A 25,497-nucleotide genomic window follows, 5' to 3' on the forward strand; every position below is an offset into this window, starting at 1 on the left:
CCAGATCTATAAGGCCAGCGGTCTCTGGCTCCTTGTAGAGGGGCAACGCTGGTCTCAGCAGATCACCTGCAAAAGTGAAGAGGCATCTTGGAAGTAAAGGGTGGGAGGGGCGAGAGGCAGTGTTGTATTGTCTCTTTTTGTGCAGCTGAAGCAAATCTGGCAAAACCAAATACCCTATAGCTGTGTGAATTATATCTGCAGAGACATATTCATAGGAATGTCTTTTGATTGTGGTGGATTGTGATTGGATAAAAGAGGGGAAAATCTGTACCATTTTAGGCTAACCATCACATGAGAAAATATAAATGCAAATTATCTCCCATAATAGTCATCAAGTAATGCAAAAACTTAAGTGAACTCTATACTGAAGTTTATTTGCACAGAATTTCGAGCAGAAATGTAAATGATTACTTCAAATGGATGGGCGTTCACTGTTCTCAATTTCAGAGCATGGTTCCTCTCTCTCTCTCTCATTGCCTTTACTAGGCATGTCCCAGAAGTTTGGGGATGGAGGTGCACCCACTGGATCAGGGACGGAGCATGTCAACATGTGAGTTGTTGGTGACTTCACAAGAATCTCTGTTACTGGAATGCAGCAGAACAGAGGCTGTCTAGCTACTGAACTTTAAGTAAGCTGAAAACTACAGCATCCTCTAGTGGAAGGGACAGATCCTGCAGCTTAATTCACTGCCGAATCTTATTCCATAGAATCACAATGATACAGCGCAGAAGGCCATTCGGCCCAACATGACAGTGCCAACTCTTTGGAGAGAGATCCAGTAAGTCCCACTCTCCTGCCTTTTCCCCGTAGCCCTGCAGATTTTACAGAAAAATAGTCAACACATCCCACGCACAACTGCATGAACAGGATTCCTTAACTGATACTTAAGAAGGTGCAATTGAGCAATATAACCCTTCTTCAAAAGGTTTCCATTTTGGTTCTTGACAATATTTCTGAATCAGGCAAACTTGTCAACTTAGGAGAAGCCCAAACAGGAATCTATATTGATAATTGACCTTGGGATACCAAGTTACCATCTGCATCACTGCTAACAAAGTGGCTGAAAATAAAAACAGAAAATGCTGGAAAAACTCAGCAGGTCAGGCAGCATCCGTGGAGACAGAGTTAACGTTTCAGGTCTGTGACCCTTCATCAGAACTGGCTGCAAGGTCACAGACCTGAAACGTTATCTTTTGCTTCTCTCTCCACAGATGCTGCCTGACCTGCTGAGTATTTCCAGCACTTTGTTTTTATTTCAGATTTCCAGCATCTGCAGTATTTTGCTTTTATTTAAGTGACTGAAAATGTTATTTTAATAATTAACCTTGCTCAGGAGGAACAGACAACAAGGCAAGACATCAGTCTTTCACCTGCGCCCTGGGTCTGAATCCAGCACAGATCAATGGAATGAAAGGCTGCTCTCTCTGCTGGGTGTAACAGTTTTAGGTAAAATGAATTTGGGCAGTCTCAATCTAAGTCTGATTGGCTAAAGGACCCCTACCTCAGAGCTAAATGGCAAACTCATTCTGTAAGGCTAAAAGACGACTGCAGCGGGAAATGTATGCCAGAGTGATGGAGTAGAGGGTGCTCTTCTGAGGATGGAGGGGTGGTACCTTTTTGGGCAGAGTAGAGGAAGCATAACACATCATTTATACATGCTATAACTTCCTTGAGATTGCTTGTTGCTGACACCTCTAAATGGGAAAGTGTACCAATCCCCAGCATCCTTAACTTTGATCAAAATAAACTCCCAATGTATAAAGTACAGCAGCATCCAACACCTGCACATGCCCCTGGGTGGTACAAGACTTGCCAGTGAATTCTGTAGTGAGTTCCTAGCTGTTACCTCTCTACGTTACCCATGAACACAGTGACAAAGTGCAGAGGCTGCTCCAGGGAATTGCCTGCAGATTCCAGAATGTCATCTGCAAATCTTCGTAGGAAGATGAAAAAATCTCCAAGGTTGTCGGCAAAGAACTCTGTAACAAGGGAATAAAATAGTCATTAAACCAAAAGGGCCAAGTGCACACTATTAGCTAGAAAATGGTTAACAATCTCCCTTATTAGACTGCATTGAAGAAGGCCCTTCTACCCATTAGACCTTACCCTTCCAATATGTCGACCGTCTCATCAATCCGTTAGCACTTTTAATGTCCACCTGCTCAGGTGGATGTGGATCTCAGAGCAACATTGCATCCAAAGGTCAAGAAGCCTTGTCCATTTGCAATGCAGAGGCTCGCTGCTAAAAAAAAAACTATTCACCAAAGAACATCATCGCGAGGCCAACTGCAACAAACCGTGAAATAAACTAGTTGACCTCCCATGGCAGTGAAGTAGCTGGGGACTTTTTTAAAAATTCATTAATGGGATGTGGGCGTCGCTGGCCAGGCCAACATTTATTGCCCATCCCTAATTGCCCTCGACAAGGTGGTGGTGAGTTGCCTTCTTGAACCGCTGCAGTCCATGTGGGGTTCTAGTTGGTAGAGGTCACGGGTTTGGAAGGTGCTATCTAAGGAGCCTTGGTGAGTTGCTGCAATTCATCTTGTAGACGGTACACACTGCGGCCACTGTGCGTCGTTGGTGGAGGGAGTTAATGTTTGTAGATGGGGTGCCAATCAAGCGGGCTGCTTTGTCCTGGATGGCGTCGAGCTTCTTGAATGTTGTTGGAGCTGCGCCCATCCAGGCAAGTAGAGAGTATTTCATCACACTCCTGACTTGTGCCTTGTAGATGGGATTGGAAGCAGCAGTGAGTGAAGCATATGATGAAGAACAAAAATTTTTTTAGAGGGAAAAATGGAAAAAGAAACAGCCAAAAATGAAATGGTAAATGAAATAAAAAGATTGCAGACATGCGAGTGCCACAGGCTCACTTTGGTAAGACACACATTGATAGAAGATTTTTTAAACAAAAACCAATTGTTAACAAAGTCACAAATACTTGTACTGCATTGTCGTGTCCAAAGATGAACATACCCTCAACATTATAACAGGAGAAGGCCAACTGGCCCCTCAAGCCTGCATCACCATTCAACTAGATTATAAAGGCTTGCATTTCAAAAGCATCTTTCATGACCACAAATCGTCCCAAAATGCTTTACAGGCAATAAAGTACTCCTGAGTGCAGTTACTGCTGTAATGTATGAAACGTAGAGCCAATTTACACACAGCAAGCTCCCACAAACAGAAATGTGATGATGACCAGATAATCTGTTTTAGCAATGTTGGTTGAAGGATAAATATTGGCCAGGACAATGATCTCTATTTCAATTCCTTTCACCCACCTTGATTCCATATCCCTCAATACCCTTACCCAACAAAAATCTAATGGACCTCAGTCTTAAAAATTTCAATTGACCCACATCCATCACCTCCAAGGTTCCCAAATCTTTGTTAAGGCATGCTATATACCTGGGACATGAGCAAGCATGCAGTATTCCAAGTCCAGAAGAGGGAAGGTCACCTCCAGGTAATCTGTTCCTCGACTGCCTAAAGAAAATTGCACCAGCATCGTTGTGGTAGAGATCTGCAAGTTCATACAGTTCTGGAGCATCTGCGGCTCCGTGGCAGCTGCTTTGGTCGATAAATAAACCGTCATCAACCGTTCAAATTGCTCGCGCAGGTTGTCTGCAGCTGGGCTGGAGGACTGCTGCGCCTCCCTCCAGGCAATCTGCAGTCGATGCAGGCTCTGGTTCATCTTTATCATTTGATCGTGTAACCTGTGAAAGTGAAGAACACAGCTTTAGATTCAAAAGACTAACCCCGCAAAGGCAGGACATCAACAGAGGGACTCCACAGGGGCAGAGACACCCTAGAGTGGTAGGGCACTGGCAGTAAAGGATCCCTTGATGAAGAAGCCCGAAATGAAGTTCAAACAAGAAATGACCACATTTCAGGCATTCAAGAGAACCAATGTGAAGACATCCTCATTTGCTTCTGGACAACTCCTCCCATTCTAATACCTCCTCCTCTTTTCTGTTAGTGGTGGTCTTACAGGATGGGCTGCCTTTGGAGCTAAAGCATTTACTGCAGTACGATCCACAGCTAATCATAAAAAAGGATGTCTCGAGTCACCCTGTGTTGGCAGGACAGCTTGAAAAGGCAAGGCTATTTTTCCAGTGTTTGAAATTGAACAATCCCCTCTCTCTCCACACGTTAAAAAAATCTTTCACTTAACTCCTTCTCCCCCAGAGTCTCCCCGACTCTCCTTAGGAGATGGATCTCCGGGAAAGCCTTTTGTCCATATCCCTGGGAGAAGGGAAGGAAACAAAACTGAAATTGAACTTTATATTTCTTTAAAGACACAGAAAAAAATAATAGGAAGAATTTAGCACAATGCATCAGCACCTGCACTTCAGCAGTTGCATCAGATGGTTACTCAAACTTCATGCATTAAAATATCAATCTCCATTTAAAAGATGTGTTGATATTCTCCACAATTTTAAACACTGGATAGGGAAGAGAAGCAAGGGAGTCAGGGGAATGACTGAAGTTTTCTTCACCCCTACTTTGACTATCAGCTACTCAGTCAATGAGGGCTCATGCCCTCATACCCTCCCCACACTTGTTTAAAAAATCTTTCACTTATCTCCTTCTCCCAAAGATGCTCTCCCAGTTTCCTTAGGAGATAATTGATAGATTACTGGGAAAGCATTCTCCCACGTTCCCGGGAGATGAGGGAAAACAAAAACACCTGGTGACGTGAGCCAGTTTCACTTTTGATGCACTTGCTGGTCTACAGTTTCTTATTGTGCAGTCCTATATACGCACTCTCAGTACCTGTGGAAACCCAAGTGCAAGGCGAACTGAGTTAGGATTAAATTCTCCGTGACCAGGTTGTATGTTTGAGCGAAAGACGGTTCTAGTCCCTGCGGTACTGGGATCAAGCAGGTCTCCTTGTCCAAACCTAAGGCAAAGAAACAAAAACCTTCATAAAAATAGATTTTCCTATTTAAAAAAATTCTTAATAAAATGCAACTCTTTGGAGGGATATAACAGCATTAGGAATATACACAATGGCTCTGCTGCTTAAGATATCATGGCCTAGAAATATGATGAGGCCAAGTCTGTCTTACAGGTATTAAAACTGACACAGCAGTGACCCATATAGCAGGCAATGTGTGTGTATGCATTCTGAACCAAAAGTGTACAGTCTGCTATATTGGTATGGGCATCAAGAGGTGCACAGGAACCGCGCCTGAGTAATTAGGCCCTTTGCAGATGCAAATAAGCAGTCTCATGCCTCTTTGATTCGCCCTTTGCCTAACTGAGCTGCCCTGAACATAGTTTGATACTTATCTGAATATGGAGCCAGAACACCATGTGTGTCCTCTTGGCTCCACAGTAAAACCACTGTCTCCCCACCAGATTGCTGCCTTGACCCCACCTCCCCTGGAAAATGCTACCTTGACCAGTTCCCTCCACCTTCCGGTCACCTCTCTACCCTCTCCCCTTCCAATTACTCCCTCAACCCCTCCCTCTCTGCCAAGTACAGAAAGTTATGACGACCAACACAGCAGCCATTTTGCACACATGAACTCTCCAATGAGATGCATGCGCAGTTGAAGGAAGAATATTGGCGGAGAACTGGAGTTCAGACCAAAATTCTGAATTTGTGTACGCTGACCTACTACCCACCTCATTTCTGTTGCTATCTACAAATATTAAAAACAAGTTTTCTGCAACGATAGCACTGTTTTCTTTTGGGGCGCCCATACAAGCTTTCAGATGTCAACACTGGAGGGTCCCAGAACTGCGCCAATGTTTGCAGGGGCTCTTTGGGAGTATGCCAAAATTTGAAGAGGCTTTTCCAAAATGGGAAAAACTACTAAAATATAGGACTTCATTTTAAATCAAAATTCACTCATGCCTCTGGCGAAGAGCACACTGCAAATTATGAGTAACAGGTGCAGCTCCACCAGGAACCTCTTGAACCAGCATTGAGTTTAGTTTTCACTTCAATGCTAACAGTCCGTTGCAAGTGCACAGTCTGTTTGATTTCAACAGAGACAGCCAGAGACACTTTAACAACAAAAGCAGCACCCTGAACCAAGAGTTTGCACAAGATGATACATATTGATGCCAACTACTGCCCGAAATACTGCTGGACAGCTAAAAGCAAAAGTCATCCATTTACTGCTCAGCCCACACCTTTGATATGCACGTTTCTGCTTTTTTGTTCCTCTTCATTCAGCTCTTTCAAGCTACAATAAGTAGGGTTGAAGGTCAGCAGCTTAGGAGACTTTGGTTTGCAGAAGGGTTGACAGAGTTTCAGCAAAGCAGCAGCAAGGTTCAGGAAGAAAGTGTCCGATGCATACATTTGGAAGAAGAGCTCAGGCATCTGGTTGGCCCAGATTTTCGTCCGTCCTGAGTTGGCATGGAGGCAGTTTCCGAGCCAGGAAAGGATACAATGCTTGGTATCTGGGGAAAGCTGGATGAGGTTCCGTAGAATCTGATGGATTTTGTCATGCAATTGTGCCATGAACTGCAAAATGAAAAGAACACTCTGAACATCTTCCCCAAGATGAGATTGTGTAAAAAAAAAATACACCTGAAGTAACCTGCTGGAAACCAAACACATGATTTGTGGGGAAGCTGCCTTTGCTCAGTCTAATCTCTCAGTTAACTGCAAATTCTTGCATTCATTTCTCATTCTGTTCATACAACAGAAATATGAGACAAAGGTTCAGAATGAAAAATACATAGACATAGAAGTCATGTGGATAACAAGTGTTACACCTATGTAGCTATATGTATTGAGGGATCACCTACTCCACATATTTAACAAGGGCTGCGCAATAAAGAAGCAATTTATTTACAGAGATTTATATTACAAACATTCACCTCCCAACCCAACAACCACAGTTTCAGTCTGTTCCTATTATATAGAGCCTTCTCATATCCTCAAGATGCCCCAAAATACTTTACAACCAATGGATTAATTTTTGCTGCAACACAGGGAAGCACGACAGTGAATTTGCACATAGAAAAACCCCACAAACAACAGATGAAAGAAAGGCAGCATTGGTTGACGGAGCGATGCTGACCAGGAAACAGCAAGAACTCCTGCTCGTCTTCAAATTATGCCATACGTCCATCTGAGCAGGTGGATGGGGGCCTCAACTTAACCTTCAGCAAAGCACCAGTCCCTCTGTACTGATTAGAAGCCCGAATATATAGTGGAATTTGAACTCACAATCTTCTGACACATAGGCAAAAATGCTACCAACTGAGTCACAGCTGACACTCAAGTAAAGTGTTAACACCAAATAAGCAGAATTAAAGCATTCAAAGCAGGTGCAGAAATTCTCAGCAGGTGGGACAGAGAAATTGAAATGTAGTGAAATGATACCAAATAACACAGGTTATTCCACTAGTACAAGGGTAGGATCAAGAGGAAGCCAATCCATAAATATCAAAAAAAGGCTAACCCTCAGAATTACAGCAAATTGAAAAAACGCTCAACAGATGCTAATGGTTCCATTAATGTGTACTATCCAGTTATGGAACCCAATAATTACAGAGCAAGATGGCCTCACATTCAATCCCAGTCTTTTGTGAGCTGTAACAGGTGCATTAAAATTGACTTTAGAACCCCTAGATTAGATCAAGAGTGGAAAGGAACAAAACTCCTTTAGGGCTCCAGCACCCAATTGCTGTACTGCAACTTTGGCCAGATTGGGTTTGGTGGGGGAAGGAGGTAAGAGAAGGGAAACAGGAGGCAATATCCCTTTACTGATGGGATGGCCTCTGAACATCCTGCATCATAACTCTTTGCAGCCTCCTGCCAGCTGGTACACAATTGCTATTGGCAGTCTGGTAGAGCCCACCCATTCAGCACGAGACAGCTACGACCTGACAGATTAGACAGGGACAAAAATTGTATGACACCACAGCCCCTCAAAGAACTCAACCTGCCCAAAGCCCACCTGGTGAATGTTTGATTCTTGGACTTTGATCTCCTGAGGACTGGACCTTGAGGGATTCAAAAAATACAAGTGACTTTCCACTAGTCCTGGGGTTTTCAGCAAACAAGAAATGTTGAGGATGGTTCCCAGCAAGGTCTGCTGATACAAGTTACCATTTTTTGGATCCTTTGGTTCAATATGCTTCAAAAACACCTGTTGAGCGGGATAAACAGCAATCAATTTCATTGAAACTGAAGGTTTAAAAACATAGAATTTAAATATTCAACCTTATGTTAATTATATTTTTACACATTAAAGGTAATTGGCAGTTGCACAGAAAGAGACATTCAGGAATAGGAATTTCTAAATGCACAGTACAGATAAATGGCCTTAATTGCTTCTTCAGACTAGGATAGAATAATAAAAAAAAAAAAAATCGGGTTTCTCCTCCCGACTACCATCCAGAGAACCTGGTGGAAAGTGCACATGTAAAATCTTGAGAGGGGGCAAGGTTGCAACCAGTTGTGATGCACCCTAGTTTACAGCTTCACATCTGGCAAACAGCCAGCTGAGCAAAGTACCAGAGGGCAACTGGCAGCTAGGGAACATTTCGCCAATACAAACCAGGAATTTCAGGAGAGCTGAGAAGAGAAGAAAAGAAAATACAGGAAAGCCAACTCAGTTACATTTCCAGGGAAGCCTTCCCCCTCATAGGCTACTCTTACTTATGGTTTAATTATGAGGCACTGATGCATTAATGCACTATGGGGTCATTTTCAAACTTTATGCTGCAGGCATGGGAACCTGCTATATGGCAGATCAGATATTTGGGTGTGCGCGTTGAGCACAGTTTTCCATTCATTAAAGCTAATTATCAGAAAAGTGCGCAGCTTGCGTCCATCTTTCTGATCTGCACTTCCAGTTGGCAGGCTCCCCACCAATAAGATAAAATTACACTTTACATTAGTTGCCTGGGGTCATTTACTGACTACTGACAGCAGTACACAGGGAACATTTTCTATACTCACTAGAGATGAATTTAACTCCTGGTCGAAAAAAGTCATAGTTTGTCAGGGTTAAACGCAATTCAAAAACATGAAAACAGTCAATCTGTTGGCTGTGCTCCAATTTTCAGCAAGCTTAGGTTAGAAACCATTGTCATCAGCTATCTTCAATCAGTTTATTTCAGAAGATTTTACCCACTACCAGGTGGGAGTGTCCCACAAGCACAACAAGCATAGTGCATTGGCAGAAGAGACTAAGAATTTTTCTTCAGAGATGAAGACCTCACATCACAATGCATAACTCCCATTGTCTTATGACAATCCGTCTAGGTAGGGAGGTAACTAAGTCCAATTGGAGTCCAGCTGGCTCCAAGGTGCCACACTTGATGATAGGAGATTGAAACCAAGTTCATCCTCAGTTGATCAGATATCCGATCCAAGCTGGTCTTCAATACACAAGGCATTACTGATGACTGGATAGCCAAACTGGATCAGTGATGGGATTTAAGAGGGTGGATCTGTCAGAAGGCCATGGCCATTCAGCTCCCGATAACTTTTCAAGCAAATGGCTAAAATATGAAGGAGGTGTACCAGAAAGTTTACCAGTGTTCTGTACTAATAAAAGGTAGAGTTGCTCAGTTAAGTCAAACAGTATTCTTACACACACTTGATGGTCCTCAAACTTGGTAACCTGCCTAAGCTTTACAGGCTTTGCTAAGTAGGGTGACACGCACAACATACACACTACATTCCATACCGAACTAACAGAAACTCTACCTGTGCAAGTTTCTCTGTAGCTTGGTTTGGATGGTTTCCACACACGTCAGATACCAAGCCAATCAAAAAGAAATACCCCAGCAGCTGCCCACATAAAACAGAGAAACGTTTGGAAATTTCTTACTTGTGCCAGGTCAGGCTGTCGGGTGACATAAAGAAGAATATCCAGGTAGCCATACAGCATTATGTGGCAAAGGTCCAACTCCTTGATGCGCCGCAATAAAATGTCCAACACTGGAAACATGACTTCATTGAACGTCCGGACCTCTTCATCTACCTTTAAGGTAGCTATGACATCATCCATAAACTCGATAACATCTTCAAAGACTGTACAAGTAACACAGAGATTATACTATGTATCTCACAGTAGATATAAAATATAGCAAATGATAAAGAAAAGGAGAGGAGGACAAGAACAAGTTTGCACTGACAAAAGGCATTCTTGGCATTGATAGCAGCATTTTTCTTCACATACAGAGTGATGAACACATTGAATAGCTTTGGGATAGGGTAGTGGAGGCAAAAGCTCTGGAATTATTTAAAAAATAATTGGAAATTGTAATGGATAGCCAGAACTCTGTTTACAACTAATTTCAATAAAGCACCATCATTGTTAGACCCCATGTAAAGTCTGGGTTGTTCTGATATTTTCACTTGGAAATATAGAAGCTTACAGCACAATAGGAGGCCATTTGCTCCCTCTTGTCTATGCAGTCTCTTTTTAGAGCTAGCGTAAATGAAACCTGCCCACTCCCCACAGCTCTGTACCTTCCTCAGCTTTAAATATTTATGCACTGTTCTTCAATGGATGGAACAGTCGCATCAATTACTCATTGTAGCAAAGCATTCCAATATCCAATGCTCAATGAAATGTACCACTCACTTAGTAAAGATAGTGATTCAACTAATTAAACAACCAATCTCGGAGTACATTATTCAATCACTGCATTGTGACTACTGAGTGCTGATGACTTTAAAAGTATTTCATTAGCTGTGAAGCACCTTGGGATGTCATTCTGAGGTTGTCAAAGGTGCAGTATAAATGCAAGTTGTTCATGTTCTAAAATGCACAAACAATTTTTTTCCCCCCCAATGCATGCTATATAACTTTTTTTTTAAATTTGTTCATGGGATGTGGGCATCGCTGGCTATGCCAGCATTTATTGCCCATCCCTAATTGCCCTTGAGAAGGTGGTGGTGAGGTGCCTTCTTGAACCGCTGCAGTATATGTGGTGTAAGTACACCCACAGCGCTGTTAGGAAGGGAGTTCCAGGATTATGACCCAGTGACAGTGAAGGAACAGCAATATAGTTTCAAATCAGGATGGTGTGTGGCTTGGAGGGGAACTTGCAGGTGGTGGTGTTCCCAACCATTTGCTGCCTTTGTCCTTCTAGGTGGTCGAGGTCATGGGTTTGGAAGGTGCTGTCTAAAGAGCCTGGGTGCATTGCTGCAGTGCATCTTGCAGATAGTACACACTGCTGCCACTGTGCGTCGGTGGCGGAGGGAGTGAATGTTTGTGGATGGGGTGCCAATCAAGCAGGCTGCTTTGTCCTGGATGGTGTCGAGCGTCTCGAGTGTTGTAGGAGCCGCACCCATCCAGGCAAGCGGAGAGTATTCCATCACACTCCTGACTTGTGCCTTGTAGATGTTAGACAGGCATCGAGGAGTCAGGAGATGAGTTACTCACAGCAGAATTCCCAGCCTCTGACCTGCTCGCGTAACCACCATCTTTATGTGGCTGGCCCAGATCAGTTTCTAGTCAATGGTAACCTCCAGGATGTTGATAGTGAGGGATTCAGCGATGGTAATGCCATTGAATGTCAAGGGAAGATGGTCATTGGCTGGTACTAGCCTTGTGTGCATTTACTTGCCACTTCTCAGCCCAAGCCTGGATGTTGTCCAGGTCTTGCTGCATCTGGACACGGGCTGCTTCAGTATCTGAGGAGTCGCGAATGGCACTGAACATTGCTGATGATTGCACAAACATCTCCACTTCTGACTTTATGATGGAGGGAAGGTCATTGATGAAGCAGCTGAAGATGGTTGGGCCTAGGACACTATCCTGAGGAACTCCTGCAGTGATGTCCTGGGACTGAGATGATTGACCTCCAATAACCACAACCATCTTCCTTTGTGCTAGGTTATGAATCTAACCAGTGGAGAGTTTTCTTCTGATTCCCATCAACTTCAGTTTTGCTACGGCTCCTTGATGCCATACTCACTCAAATGCTGCCTTGATGCCAAGGGCAGTCACTCTCACCTCACTTCTGGAGTTCTGCTCTTTTGTCCATGTTTGGACCAAGGCTGCGATGAGGTCAGGGGCTGAGTGGCCCTGGCGGAACCCAAATAGAGTGTCACCGAACAAGTTATTGCTGAGTAAGTGCCACTTGATAGCACTGTCGAAGACACCTTCCATCACTTTACTGATGATTGAGTGTACACCGACATGCTGACATGGCAGTAACTGGCCAGATTGGATGTGCCTTGCTTTTTTCTGGACAGAACATATCTGGGCAATTTTCCACATTGCTGGGTAGATGCCAGTGTTGCAGCTGTACTGGAAGAGCTTGGTTAGGGGCGCAACTAGTTCTGGAGCACAAGTTTTCAATACTATTGCCGGAATTGTGTCAGGGCCCATAGCCTTTGCAGTACCCAGTGCTTTTAGCAGTTTCTTGCGATCACATGGAATTAATCAGACTGGCATCTGTGATGCTGGGGTCCTCAGGAGGAGGCCAAGATGGATCACCCACTCGACACCTCTGGCTGACGATGGATGCAAATGCTTCAGCCTCGTCTTTTGCAATGATGCCCTATTCAGTCAGGCCTATTCAGCCTCTTACATAAAAGGGTACAAGTACTTAGAAGTACTGCAGTTGGAATTATTTACTTACGTGGTCCACTTACTCCTTCAAGAAGCAAATCAACTACTTGCTCATAGACATTCTGATTGACGTAGATCTCGGGTGTGAGAAGGACGGTACGTGCATTAGACACAGTCAGGACCTTACAACGAAGTGCATAAGTTAACAGGTTTTCTGGGACCTTTGTAATCTGTCGAGAAAATATATTTCAGAAATTATGAAAGTTCAACTTTCATACATTAGGAGAGGATGAAAGGCGAAAACTGACAAAAAAAAAATCAACCAGAAGAACTAGCTGGACAATGGCAGGACCCTCAGACATACATACCTCTGCTTTCGCTCTTTGAAAACAAGCAAACAGGTATCTAATGATGTCTTTCTCTCCAGCATCTCGATCAGCTGACATATTAATAACACTCCCTGCTGTCATGCAGATCAAACAAGTCCCTGGCTCCGGAAGCAGCATCCGATTGAACAAGGCCTATTAAAAGAACTCAATGTTCATCATCACTGACTTAATAAATGCATCCAGGCCCCAATCTGAGTACACAATTCCAAGTCCAAAATCATTTATCATTCACTCCCATTGTTTATATTTCCCTATCCACAAGTAAAGGGAAAATGCTGATTCAAGCTCATGGTATTGCTCAATACTCAACATGCTAAATATAGTCTGCACAGGTGCTGTCACTATAGAACATGCTTCCAGTAGACAGGCAACTGAACTGTACTAACTGCTAAGTAGCGAACATTTTATGCTTTAATCGGGATTTTTACAAGTTGCAGCTTAAACAAAAAGCATACTTGCAAGTCTCTACATCAGTGCTCAGTTAACCATTCATCTCTTCCAATTAAAAAGAAAAATACAATTTGAAACCAAGTATAAACCATAACTTTGTGCTTCAATTTTTAGTTTCTCAAGGGCAATTAGGGATGGGTAATAAATGCTTGCTTTGCCAGCGATGCTCACATTCCATTAACAAATAAAAAAAGTTTTGAAAACAAAAGACTTGTTTTTACATGGTGCCTTCTCATCTCTCAGAACTTCACAACAAAAGTTAGGTCAAATGGATCATTAGGTTCCTGAAACTGCTTACGGTTGAACAACCCCTATTAAAAAAATAAGAACTTAAGAATTCATTATCACTGGCTTCAGGTAAATGCATCAGGTCCTGATTGGAGTACTGAATTGTTCTATTTTTGAACCGCAATTTGTGAATTTCTAGATTCAAGATCTGGATGTGTTTTTGAGATTTAACTGTCCATTAATATAACCAGTAAATGCATATCAAGCAGGAATTTTTTCTAAAAGGAATTCAATTTTGAGGGGTGACATGATACTTAGATATAGGATGGCTGCCAATTTTCAAATTACAGATTTGGAAACAAATTTTTTTAGATTAACAGCACAGAGTCATGGAACACACAGATACAAAGTGGCAACTGCAAATCCACATTACAATAAATTCTTGATCTTGACTAAGACAGTTATGCGACAATGAAGAAAGATTCTCAAAGCGGAGCAAAGATAGCTCCATTCGTGTCAAAGGGAAATTACCCCAGGTCATTATGAACGATCTCCTGATAGTAACAGCATAGCACAGGCAGAGGTCAAGGCACCATACTTTCATTTCCCACTGATCAGTGAAATAACAAGGAATACATCGAGAGAAAGGTGGGGGAAAGTAGGAAGAAAAACAACTTGTAGTCTCTCTCAGATGCCAAACAGCAAAGTAGTCTATCTGGCAGTTAGCTGTCACTTATAAAAAAAACTGTGGGAGGGAACATGGGATGTCACTGACCATCTAACTCTGAGACCAAGGACTGAATGAAGCCCAGACTGATGATACACAAGGCTGCGACCTTCATCAGCACTCAAGAGTACTGGCTTCATTTTTGGTCCCCATACTTGAAAAAGGAGATCAATGCACTGGAGAAGGCCAGAATGATACCTAGTCTAAGAGCTCTTAGTTATGATGAGAGATTCCAAGAGTTAGGACTGTTTACTTTGGAGAAACACAGGCTCAGCAGGAAATGACTGAGGTATTTAAAACAAAAGGATTGAATTCATCCCGTTGGCTAGGAAATATGGGGTTGGAAGGGATGTATATATGTATATATATATGAAGTGAAAAGGTAGGTTACGTGCCAGGAAATGTTCCTTTTCCAGTCACTGCCCTCTGGAAAATGTTTACTGAAATATGTAGTGGGTTTGAATTCACTAGTCCTTTAAAAGAGAACTTGGTTAAGTTCCTGAGGGAAAAGGACTTGTCAGTTGCATATGTGAGGAGTGACAGGCCACTAGTCACCTGAAGTTTGTCAATTGTCTTAAGGGATTGGAGAGGAATTTCTACAGCAATCTTCCTGAATTGGCCTTAGGAATTTTGCTCTTTCCAAGATGCTGCGTGGTGAGCAAGTGGGTAAATTGTGTACACTGTTGCATCATGTCTGGATGAAGTGGGCTCATGGGGCCGATTTGGTCTTTTTCTGTCCTTTTTCCCATCTGCATCTGGCCTCAAGGCCAAAACTGGAGTTCTGTGTTCACTTTTGATCTCTGTATTACAGAAAGGATGTATAATTACTGGAGGAAGTCCTGAGGAGGTTACACTGTTGATTCTTGAATTTAAGGGTTGTATTGAGGAAAGACTATCCAAGGACTTTACTCTCTGGCAAAAGGATATTGGGGTGGTGGCGCACTTGATACAGGCCTAATATTTCTCACTATAGAGAAACTAGAACCAGGGAAGTTCTTCTCAGGCACAGTATAAGAATTAGCTGACAAAGTTTAAAAATACAAGAATCAAAATAAGGTAGGAAGTGTAGGCCACTTTTTGTTTTAGTAAGAGGGTGGCAGAACTGTGCAACAGATTGCCAGCAGGGGTGGTAGAATATGGCAAGTTTTACAAAAATAACAGAATGAATTTCTATTGGTAAAGGGGATACAGGGCAGGATATTAGTTTCAGAATCACTGTAAGGAACCTAATGGCAGGTATGGAAGGGCAGGCGAAATGGATGAATAAACTTCTATAATACATTACCATGTTATCATAGGTTTTTTCTTTAAACAGATATTGCCCTAGCTGCGATTAACTAATGCTGTAGAGACCAAGAATCAAACCAGGAGCCTTCTGATCTGTTACTAAAAATATAACATTTATTACTGCTCTCTGTGGTTTATTGGTGTAGTACACTGCATAGTTTACATGGGGATTTCCCACACTGCAACAGATATAAACCACTGCAAGAATATCTCAACCTCAACAATAATCTATACAAACAGTCGTTTGGTAGTACAGAATTTGAGTATTGCTGAAGATAGAGACATAGCAAGACTTTCCATCTTGCACTCATCTGGACAATTTGCAAGAATACCAAAGTAAGAGAAGGCAACAAATTTATATTGTATGAGAACGGTGCTGATTGGTTGGCAAGTGAACTCTGATTGGTAGAGGCATTGCCATGGAGAATGCACCATTTATGGTGACTGATAGTTAACTGCCAAGCTTTGTCTGAAAGTTAAACCAGGCAGCTTGACTCTGATTGGTCAAGCCATTGCCCTGAGGAATGAACCAGCAAACGGCTGTCAATTATTTTGTTTAGCTGAAACATGCGCAATGTGTGAACATGTTCTTTCTTGTCTGCAAAGAACAGGGCCCTGTATATTAATATATGTAGCTTCCAGTACACGCAAATGCACCACACTGCGAGCCGTACTGACAATCTTATTTTCAGCAATAATCTATACCTTCTAGTCAAATGTTCTGAGCAATAAGTAATCATCTCTATGTAATTAAGGCTAGTTAAACAAGCACAGGATGAATGTGAACCATCAGGACACAGGATATGCCAACTTTAATTTGCCTTTCTCAAGCAAAAAAAATTGTTACTAAAAGCAATATTACACATTGCAGAATCATTACCAATACGCATTAAAACAGATTTAATAGCCCCAGGACCAGTAGATAATTATGAGTGTGTGAAACAATACATGAGCAATAATCTACACATTTTTGTTGCCAACATTTTGTACAGTTCCAAGGATTCACATGAAACAAGAGTGATACTCAAATGGTGCCCAATTTTCTCCCCCAAGGACTTATTTGATGCTGAGAGATGGATCCTCAGGCAATATGCACCCTCCGATACTCAGGGAGATGCCATTTGTCATGTGTGTGAATATTAGCAGGCTATTTGCCAATGGAAAACCTGGATCTTGTGCTCAGCTGGCTTTCCAACAGTGGTCACTGGACAACAATCAGGAGCAAGGAGCTTATGATTTCCCCTTCCAGCCTAAGGGCATCAAGGCAAATTGCAGTGCTCCTGCTGGACTGATGGAAATACAGACATACAAAACTGATGGGCAGGAAAAGATCAGCTGGTTCATCAAGCCTGCCCCGCACCATGATGGTCGGATCACCATGGCTAAACACTTCATTCTACCCACAGCCAAAAATCAGTAAATTAAGTCCAGATGTTTAGGTGCTACAAGTCTGCATTCTTTTGGGTTGTATGGCTTAATACTACAACAGAGTTGTAATTGTATAAGGCACTGTGGTACCCAGAGAACAGCTTTAATACAGAAATTAACATATCTCCCAGGCAATGGAAAGAACTAAAAACAGTAAGTGCTGGAAGTACTCAACAGGTCAGGCAGCATCTGTAGAGATAGAAGCAGAGTTAATATTTCAGGTCTGTGACCTTTCATCAGAACTGGCAAAGGTTAGGAAAGAATTACGTTTTAAGCAAGTGAAGTTCGGGGCGGGGAGGGGGGAGGTGGTGGGGAAGAGGACAAAAGTAAAGCTGTGTGATAGGGCAGAGGGCAGCAAAGATTAAATAACAAAGCTGTCCTGGGACAAAAAGCAAAGAGTGTGTTAATGCTTGTGGTAAAAGATATCCACAGATGCTGCCTGACCTGCTGAGCATTTCCAGCACTTTGTTTTTATTTCAAATTTCCAGCATCTGCAGTATTTTGCTTTTATTTTAATGAAAAGAACTAACTGTTTTAAAACATTCATACCTGTTCCACATTGTTCATGTCAAGCCAGTCCTGTCCATCCAGGTCAGTGGCCATATCCTCCAAGAAAACACAGCGTGGTGGAATCCCATTACCTTCCTTCAGACTGGGGTCACCTAAAAACACACCATCCAAAGTACTTCAATATAAACGTCTTTCATCAAACGTCTGAGCTGAACTACAGGTCTTATATAGTTGACTTAAGCAAACATAAGTGCTACAGTTTAAGTGCAAAGCAAGAAGTAGGAAGTAGTTGGGTAGCAAGGAGAAGTAGGAAGTAGTTGGGCAGCAGAAAGACAAAGTAAAACACTGCTGTAAGTAACAGAAATGAGCATTAGCCGGATGAACTAGGTAGCAGAAGTGCAACAGGAAAAGGTAACAACTCGCTTCAGACTTTGGAAAGAATCTGAAAATGCTGGAAAAACTCAGCAGATCAGGCAGCATCTGTGGAGAGAGAAAGAGAGTTAACGTTTCAGGTCGTAACCTTTCATTGGAACTGAGAACGGAGCGCTGCAAGTTCAGAAGGAGAGAGGTTAGAGTGAGTCAGGGGGAGCAGAGCAATTGAGGCAACCAATGTCACACCGGCAGTTCTCAATGAAAAGATCGATGGAGGGCAAGAGGCCAGGAGGAGGGATCCAGGTGGAGGGAGAATACTGGAGACGAGTAAAAGGGTCCGCTGTGCAGAAGGATGGCTCCTAGCCAAAGAAGTTCTGATGAAAGGTCAAGGCCTGAAACGTTAACTCTGCTTCTCTCACCACAGATGCTGCCTGACCTGCTATTTCCAGCAGTTTCTGTTTTTGTTTCAGATTTCCAGCATCTGCAGTATTTTGCTTTAAGAAAACATCTGTTCTGCTCATCTGGATAAATCTGTATTAAAGATATATTTTAAAGATAAATATATTTAACAGTTTCAGTGCTGCATTTCCCCAATCTTCCAAGAAGCATCAGAATTGCTGGACGAAAAAAGACTAAGGTCTATTTAGTTCACCTTCTACCATCCCGGTAGTAGCATGATACAATGATAATGAGTTGTTGGCCAATCACTGCAATCAATCTCTATCAATTAATCTAAAACAGACCCAGACATGAGGGAGGAAAACTCCAATACTGGAGAGCACAGGTCCAAAGTCACCTGTTCTACCTAAGCATGCTGCACTTACCATGTCATGTCTCAATTTTTTTTTTTTAAACTGAGATTAGACTAAGTCACGCATACTGATTTACTGTTCCATTGGAAGGTCAATAACCTGAAATGTTAACTCTACTTCTTTCTCCATAGATGCTGCCTGACCTACTGAGTATTTCCAAAATTTATGTCTTTATTTTAGATTGATTTATGTACTGTTTTCCATTGCTGTTTAACAATCCAGTAGCATAAGATGTTATTCCTGAATGAGTAATCTCAGTAACTGATATTATTATAGATGCATTGAGAGACATTGGCCCTGAAGACGGTACTCACAGCAATAGTTATCACACTGCCAAGGAGCAAGGTGACAAGCATAGATAACAATAAAATAGCTAAATGAGCCAATAAGCCAAAACTCAGGTAATAAGTTGGAGGATCAAGAAAGATAGATAGATAGTGGGAGAATTCCTGCACAGTAATGAATTTATTTAAGGTTTCAGGCTCGTGAACCTCTCAATGTTTGAAACACATGGGTCCTCGTGGTCACGAGTCCACAGCCCAAAGTATCCCTAACTCAGCACTAAACTAGCAGCCTCATTCAGAAAGTGCTCAGAATGGCTAGTGTGAGAAATGGAAAATATAACTCGAGTGTAGTAGTGTTAGTTCTGAGGGTTGGAGCTGAGGCACATTGCTGGAGCATAGTGAAGGAGCTTTACTCTGCATCTAATCTACGATATACCTAGCCTGATAACCTTCGATACTGCCACTGGTGCGCAAAATTGAACTGGTTCCATTTTTCGGGATTAACATCCCTCACCTTCAGGGTATAAAATACACAAGAAAAAAAATCCATATGTTGGATACTCACTGTTGTCGAGTGTAATAAGAAAGATGCGCTGAAGCATGTGATTGATATTGAGTTGTTCACATATTTCCTTTTGAGAACGAAATGCACGATTGGCATCTGTAATCGAGTCATTGTCAATGCTCTCAATACTACTAACATCTGAATCGTCACTGTCGTAAACTTCTTCTGTTCTTAATGGACATTCTGAAATATAACACACAAGAACACATACAATCACACAAAGACTGGGAGTTTACTGCGAGATAAACATACAGGGTTCAATTGGCAGTTTCCAAAGTTTGTTCTTGTGCTGGACTAGCTGACTGTAGCCTGGGCGTATGTTTAGGTGTTACAATTGGTCTTGGCACTTTAAAGTTGTGGAGGGGTAAATCAGTCAGATTCCAGCTCTCAACTGCTGCTAAGAGGCCCCTTCTAGAAAATGTGCATGCGGATGTCCAGCAATTACAGGGTCAAACTTAGTTGTAGCCTCAGCCCGGAAGGATTACTTCCTTTTCCCTCCTACATTCACAAATTTGCTTCCCTTTATAGGAATTGTTACACCTCCTGGCTACCAGCTTCTACATTTAAAGCTTATTTCTGCCTCAGGTATATGGCACCATCATAGAGGTAGGGCAAGCACTCAAAATGTGGCTGAGTGGTCTCCTCTAGTCATAGAAGTCTCACCGATGATTACTCAGCCCGATGTGGATGGGTTCGCAGATATAGCTAGTATATTCTAAGCAAATCATGGCGGAAATTTGAGCTGGAACTCCTCAGACTTTAAATGTCTGGCCATGAAAGCTTCACATCCTCTATTCAATCCTAACGTGTTTTGCTAACACATCTGAGCCCCTCTCATCTACCTTGTCCCTTCTTCTCTCCTTTTTCTAAAATTGTTTGCTTATCTTCTGTACCAACTGCTCTCACAATCGCTCCGAGTATTGCATTTGACCACTCATTCTGTAGCTTCCCTATACCCTATTTCTTTTCTCTTCTCTACATGACACAGGGTCTTGGGATTTCTTGAGCAAATATCCCAAATGAACCTAACCAACCCTGAGCTCTAGTAATAATGAAGCAAAAAACTGCAGCCTTAACTCAGTACAGTATACAATAAAATTAGTCAAACTTGTCATCCCTAGCTACTTCCTCAAATAGCTACTAATCTTCACAATGATATCAAAATGTATAAAAGACGAGAAAAAAAACAAACTCCTAACAACAAAGTCTGAAGTTTAGGGGATGATCAGATCCTTTAACAACCCAAAGACCTCTTTCATCTTCTAACAGGATTTCTTTTCCACAATGATGGAAAATCACCATCTCAAACATCTAACCACTGCTCTCCAAAAGCTGGAAGGCTTTATCATAGCTCTCTGAAGGAACAGATACAGCTCTTCTTACATCCATGCATCACATTCTCAGTAAACTACTTCCTTTTGTTAAACACAGGGAGATTGTTTATGAATGCCCTCATCAAAGGTAACAGGGCCCCTCTTCCTTTCTCAGTTGTGTAAATACTTCTCACTCTAGTCGCACTTCTCATATTCAGTTCCCCAACTCCACAAATGATATTTAAAATTTCACATGCCATTGGAATGCAAACTTTCCAGTTTATTAGACTGTCACATACCCTCACCTGTCAATAGGCTAGGAGAAATATTTGGATTTCTCCAAAAACTATAACTTCAGCTTTGAAGATGCTGAACTAAACTGTTGTAATCCAGAGTCTAGGTTAGAATTTCACTTTGGTCCATGTGAAGCAGATATATTATAAATCACTATATTGTAAATCAGTGAGATTACATCTTAGTACTGTGAAACTCATGTTATTTCATTAGACTAAAAAGTATGCATATTTGTAATCTTAAATGACAAGTTACAGCAATGTTTTTGAACACTGAACGCTGTTGACAATAGGGGTTGTGTGAACAAGAATTTCTCAACATGAGGAAGTTAAATTAAAACAATTAAAAATGACAGTCACTTAATGTGGGGATGGGTTAGGGGGATTTAGTGCCTTCCGTTATCCACGTTACATCAGGAGAGTGCCAAAGCTGCTGTATGTTCTTCCCACTGTTAACAGTGTTCTCGAATATAAAGGTTTCATTTGAGAGCTGCAAGTGGAGTATCTCCAGCCTGACTGTGTTTGAGTAAAAGATAACGAATTATAGCACAGGCACAGTAGTGTAGTGGTTATGGTACCAGAGGTCATGAGTTCAAATCCCAGTAGTGAAATTATTTTTTCTGAACCTAGTAATTTGTTGGCTGGTACTAGTAAAAGTAACCATGAACACTACCTTGCCACAGGTGCCCAGATGCCTGGGACAAACATTTTTACACAGCGAGTGGTTAGGATTTGGAATGCACTGCTTAATAGGGTGGTGGATACAGATTCAATAGTAGCTTTCATAAAGGGAACTGGATAAATAATTGAAGGAGAAAAAAATTGCAAGGATCTGGGGAAAAAGCAAAGGAGTGGGACTAACTACATTGCTCTCTGAAAGTGCCGCTGCACACTCAATGATGGGGTGAACGGCCTTCTTCTGTTTTGTACTTGTCTATGATTTTATGGAAGCAACTGTGTTAGAGAAAGGAAGAGGTAAAAAGACCACTGACAATCAATGTTTAGATTTTAGACTAAAAACAAATTAGCAAAATTTAAATGTTAAACGAAATGCTCTGCAGTCCTATTTCAAACATATTGAACTTCACCTGGTGCTGGCATTCACAAGAAATACCTTCACAGTAAATATCTGAAAAGGCAAGCTGCTATGCAACCTACTTGCTTCCTGCATTTTTCAAGACTGCTATTCTATTCATACTTTCTTAAAGTACCTAAGATAGTAAAAAATAAAAGGGAGGCTCACTAGCAAGAGACGAGTGTTTGCAAAGCTTGCCAATGACAATCTTCTAGTTACTGGATAGCAGACAGCCTTAGAAGCTCTGAAGTACACTTACCTGATGGCCCTGTAGGAAATTGCTGTTTCTGGACAGAGGCAAATTGTTTTGCATCGGCCACAGAACTGAAAAGAGCTGCAAAGGGGTTGCTGGATATGTTATTGTTGTTCTCCTGGTCAGTCATCTCTCTTCAAAGCCCACTCCATTCAGCTCCAAAGCAGGCTGTGAGCAAAACAATACAAAGTACAGATGAATCATCCACTGCTGCTAGATAGTGCTGACACTCAAAACTATTTTGGCATGTCACAATATGTATACACATTTGCACAGTAAAACCCTAAGTTGGACAAATGCGCTCTTTTACTGGAGCGATTCTGACAGCAAATGATAACCCATTACAGTCAATCATTCGCACATCTCTGTTTTGAGTAAACAGGCTACCAGTAAAGTAACCTGCTTCCAGCTAATCCATAACCACCTCTGCCTGCAGACAGCAAGAGGCCAAAGGAAAAGATTCTGGCCAAGAGTTTCTACTTTGACTGCAATCAGCAATCTGGGCGCAAACTGAGCTAGATTTCAGAAGTGTTCCCTGACCCCACTCCCCCAACAGGTTTCCGCTTAAATTCTCTGCATATTGAACATAAAATCTGTCATGGACCAGTGCAACTGGGCAGCGTTTTAGAACGTAATTTTTCTTCAAATAACATTTTTTACATTAAAAATATTAATTGACCTATTGAAGAGTAGTCATTCAGTGCAGTTTTAATAGATCTGAAAACAGTTTTATCACAAAAAATAAGCATTTTCAATCTAGCTCACCACCTGCTAGTAACACAATTTTAAATAACTCAAAATGACTACGAAACTATACGGAACCATTTACTAGTCACACTGGAGTACACAAGTCAGTTCCTTTGCAAATTAAAAAAGTTTTTTTTTAAAAATTTCCTTGCATTTACAAATAGCTTAATTTTAAGAGACACCCCTGGAATGCCAAACAAGCACAATTAGCGAAACTCAAAACAATGGTTATGATTTAAAATTGTTGAACTCAATGTTTAGTCCAGAAGGCGGTAGGTAACCTGCCAGTCAAAAGATGAGATGTTGTTCCTCGAGCTTGTGTTGAGCTTCATTGGAACACTGCAGCAGGCCAAGGACAGAAAGATCAAAGAGGGAGCAAGGTGCAGAATTAAAATGTTAGCCAAGCGGAAGGCATTACCATCGCTGAATCCCCTATGCACTGAACAGAGGTGTTCTGCAAAGCAGTCACTCAGTCTGCATTTGATCTTGCCACTGTAGGAGACCACATCGTGAGCATCGAGAATTCAGTATACTAAAGTGAAAGAAGTACAAGTAAATTGCAGCTTCACTTACAACCTTGGCTGGTGAGAAGGTAGGAAGTAAAAGGGCAGGTGCTGCATCTCCTGCACCTGTGTAACAAGCTGCCATTGGAAAGGGAGCCGGGTGGGGGGGGTTTACTGACTAAAATATACAAACTGGGTGGTTTTATTTTAATAAAAAAAGGCCAACAGATGAAACTCTCCGCCGAAACAAGGCAGTGGAGGGGTGCCACCACCCGGTAAACGGGACCTGGAACAAGCAGAGATCAGCAGCCTCCAGCCACTCAGGGAGGGAACAATCCTTCGGAATGCTGAAAGGGGAGGGGAAGATGTGTTTGGTGGGTCCCTGACACTAGAGGCGGCGGAAATAGCAGAGGATGATCCATGGAATATGTAGGCTGGTGGGGTGGACGGTGAGGACAAGGGGAACCCTATCACAATTCTGAGAGGATGAAGGAGTGAGAGCAGCAGTATGTGAAATGGAACGGACATGGTCTAGGGCGCTGTCAACCACTTTATTTTTTAAACTGGTTTGGTTTCTTAGTCTCGTTTCTTTCTTAACTCCTTTACTTTGTGTCTAGACGGCTGCTATCCTGCCATTCACCCCACATCTTTTGTTTCTTTACTTATCCCATTACCATTCCCTCTGCCCAATGAATCTTCTGTAATTTGATCTCTCCTGCCCTCCACCTGATCACAGATCTTCCCTGTTGTTCTTCCCCACCCCACTCTTTCACTTGCTCGAAACATTTCTAACTTTTTTTAGTTCTGATGAAAGGTCACAGACCTGAAACGTGAACACTGTTTCTCTCTTCACAGATGCTATTAGACTTTCTGAGCATTTCCTGCATTATCTGTTTTTATTTCAATTTCCAGCATCCATAGTATTTTGCTTTTGTATTAATTTGCAAAACTTAAAAACCTACCCACTTAAATATCCTTGCAATATGCCAACCTGCAGACCCCTGAAGAACCAGCCAATTGTACTACAGAATAAGGAGACATTTCTTCAGTTATGACTATTCTATAATCAATCACATTCATTGCTTTACAGTATTAAATTGAAAACCTTGTTGATCACCATGACATACTGCTCAAGAAATGTGGCACCTCAAGCACCTGTAATCACTGCAGCTCTCCATGATCTGACAAGACTATAACATAAAACAAAAAAAAGTAGACCCAGTTATACGTTCTGAACCATCAGATTCATGCCGAGATGTATAAACTTCAGTTCAACCAAAATTCTGCTGCTGTTACCCAATCCCACATAAAGTCCTGCTTGCCCATCACGATCATCCTGGCACTGGTTTCCAGTTCTCCAAAGTCTTAAACTTTAAATTCTTATCCTTGTGTTTAAATCCCTCCATGGATTATCTCTGTACCCTCTAGCTGCACAACCCTTCAAACTCTCCATTCCTTTGACTCTCGCCTCTTCTGCACCCCATGCCACGTTTGCCTCACGATTGGCAGCCGTGCCTTCAGCTACCTAGGCCCCATGCTCTAACACTGCCTCCCGAATCCTACCTCTTTCCCCTCCTTTAAGATGCCTTTGTGAATCACTTTGGGAGTCTATTTTTACATTAAAGGCATGATGTTAATTAAAGTTGCTTTTTGTTCTGCAATACCCCCAATAATGAATCCATCCATATATAATGAGCCTCTACAGTACATTACAGACCAGTTTAAAATCCAATGACTAGTAACTAAATATTCAC

The 25,497-nt window shown here is 42.0% G+C and overlaps 1 protein-coding gene across 4 annotated transcripts in view; it reads right to left on the reverse strand.

Annotated features, from left to right (window-relative positions):
- The window catches only part of ube4a (ubiquitination factor E4A (UFD2 homolog, yeast)), a 76,110-nt gene that overhangs the window by 25,062 nt on the left and 25,551 nt on the right, over positions 1 to 25,497 (reverse strand). For all 4 annotated transcript variants that reach the window (XM_068054105.1, XM_068054104.1, XM_068054103.1 and 1 more), the window contains 11 exons: positions 22,500 to 22,661; positions 19,560 to 19,742; positions 17,566 to 17,678; positions 12,876 to 13,028; positions 12,578 to 12,737; positions 9,811 to 10,013; positions 7,927 to 8,118; positions 6,149 to 6,482; positions 4,778 to 4,904; positions 3,410 to 3,717; positions 1,848 to 1,980 (listed from right to left, as the gene is read on the reverse strand). In XM_068054105.1, coding sequence (XP_067910206.1) covers positions 1,848 to 1,980; positions 3,410 to 3,717; positions 4,778 to 4,904; positions 6,149 to 6,482; positions 7,927 to 8,118; positions 9,811 to 10,013; positions 12,578 to 12,737; positions 12,876 to 13,028; positions 17,566 to 17,678; positions 19,560 to 19,742; positions 22,500 to 22,623 — 2,030 coding nt within the window. In that variant the 5' untranslated portion in view covers positions 22,624 to 22,661. The remainder of the gene's footprint in view (positions 1 to 1,847; positions 1,981 to 3,409; positions 3,718 to 4,777; positions 4,905 to 6,148; positions 6,483 to 7,926; positions 8,119 to 9,810; positions 10,014 to 12,577; positions 12,738 to 12,875; positions 13,029 to 17,565; positions 17,679 to 19,559; positions 19,743 to 22,499; positions 22,662 to 25,497) is intronic.

The sequence above is a fragment of the Heterodontus francisci genome, chromosome 22, assembly GCF_036365525.1.
Source record: "Heterodontus francisci isolate sHetFra1 chromosome 22, sHetFra1.hap1, whole genome shotgun sequence".
NCBI classification, from domain to species: domain Eukaryota; kingdom Metazoa; phylum Chordata; class Chondrichthyes; order Heterodontiformes; family Heterodontidae; genus Heterodontus; species Heterodontus francisci.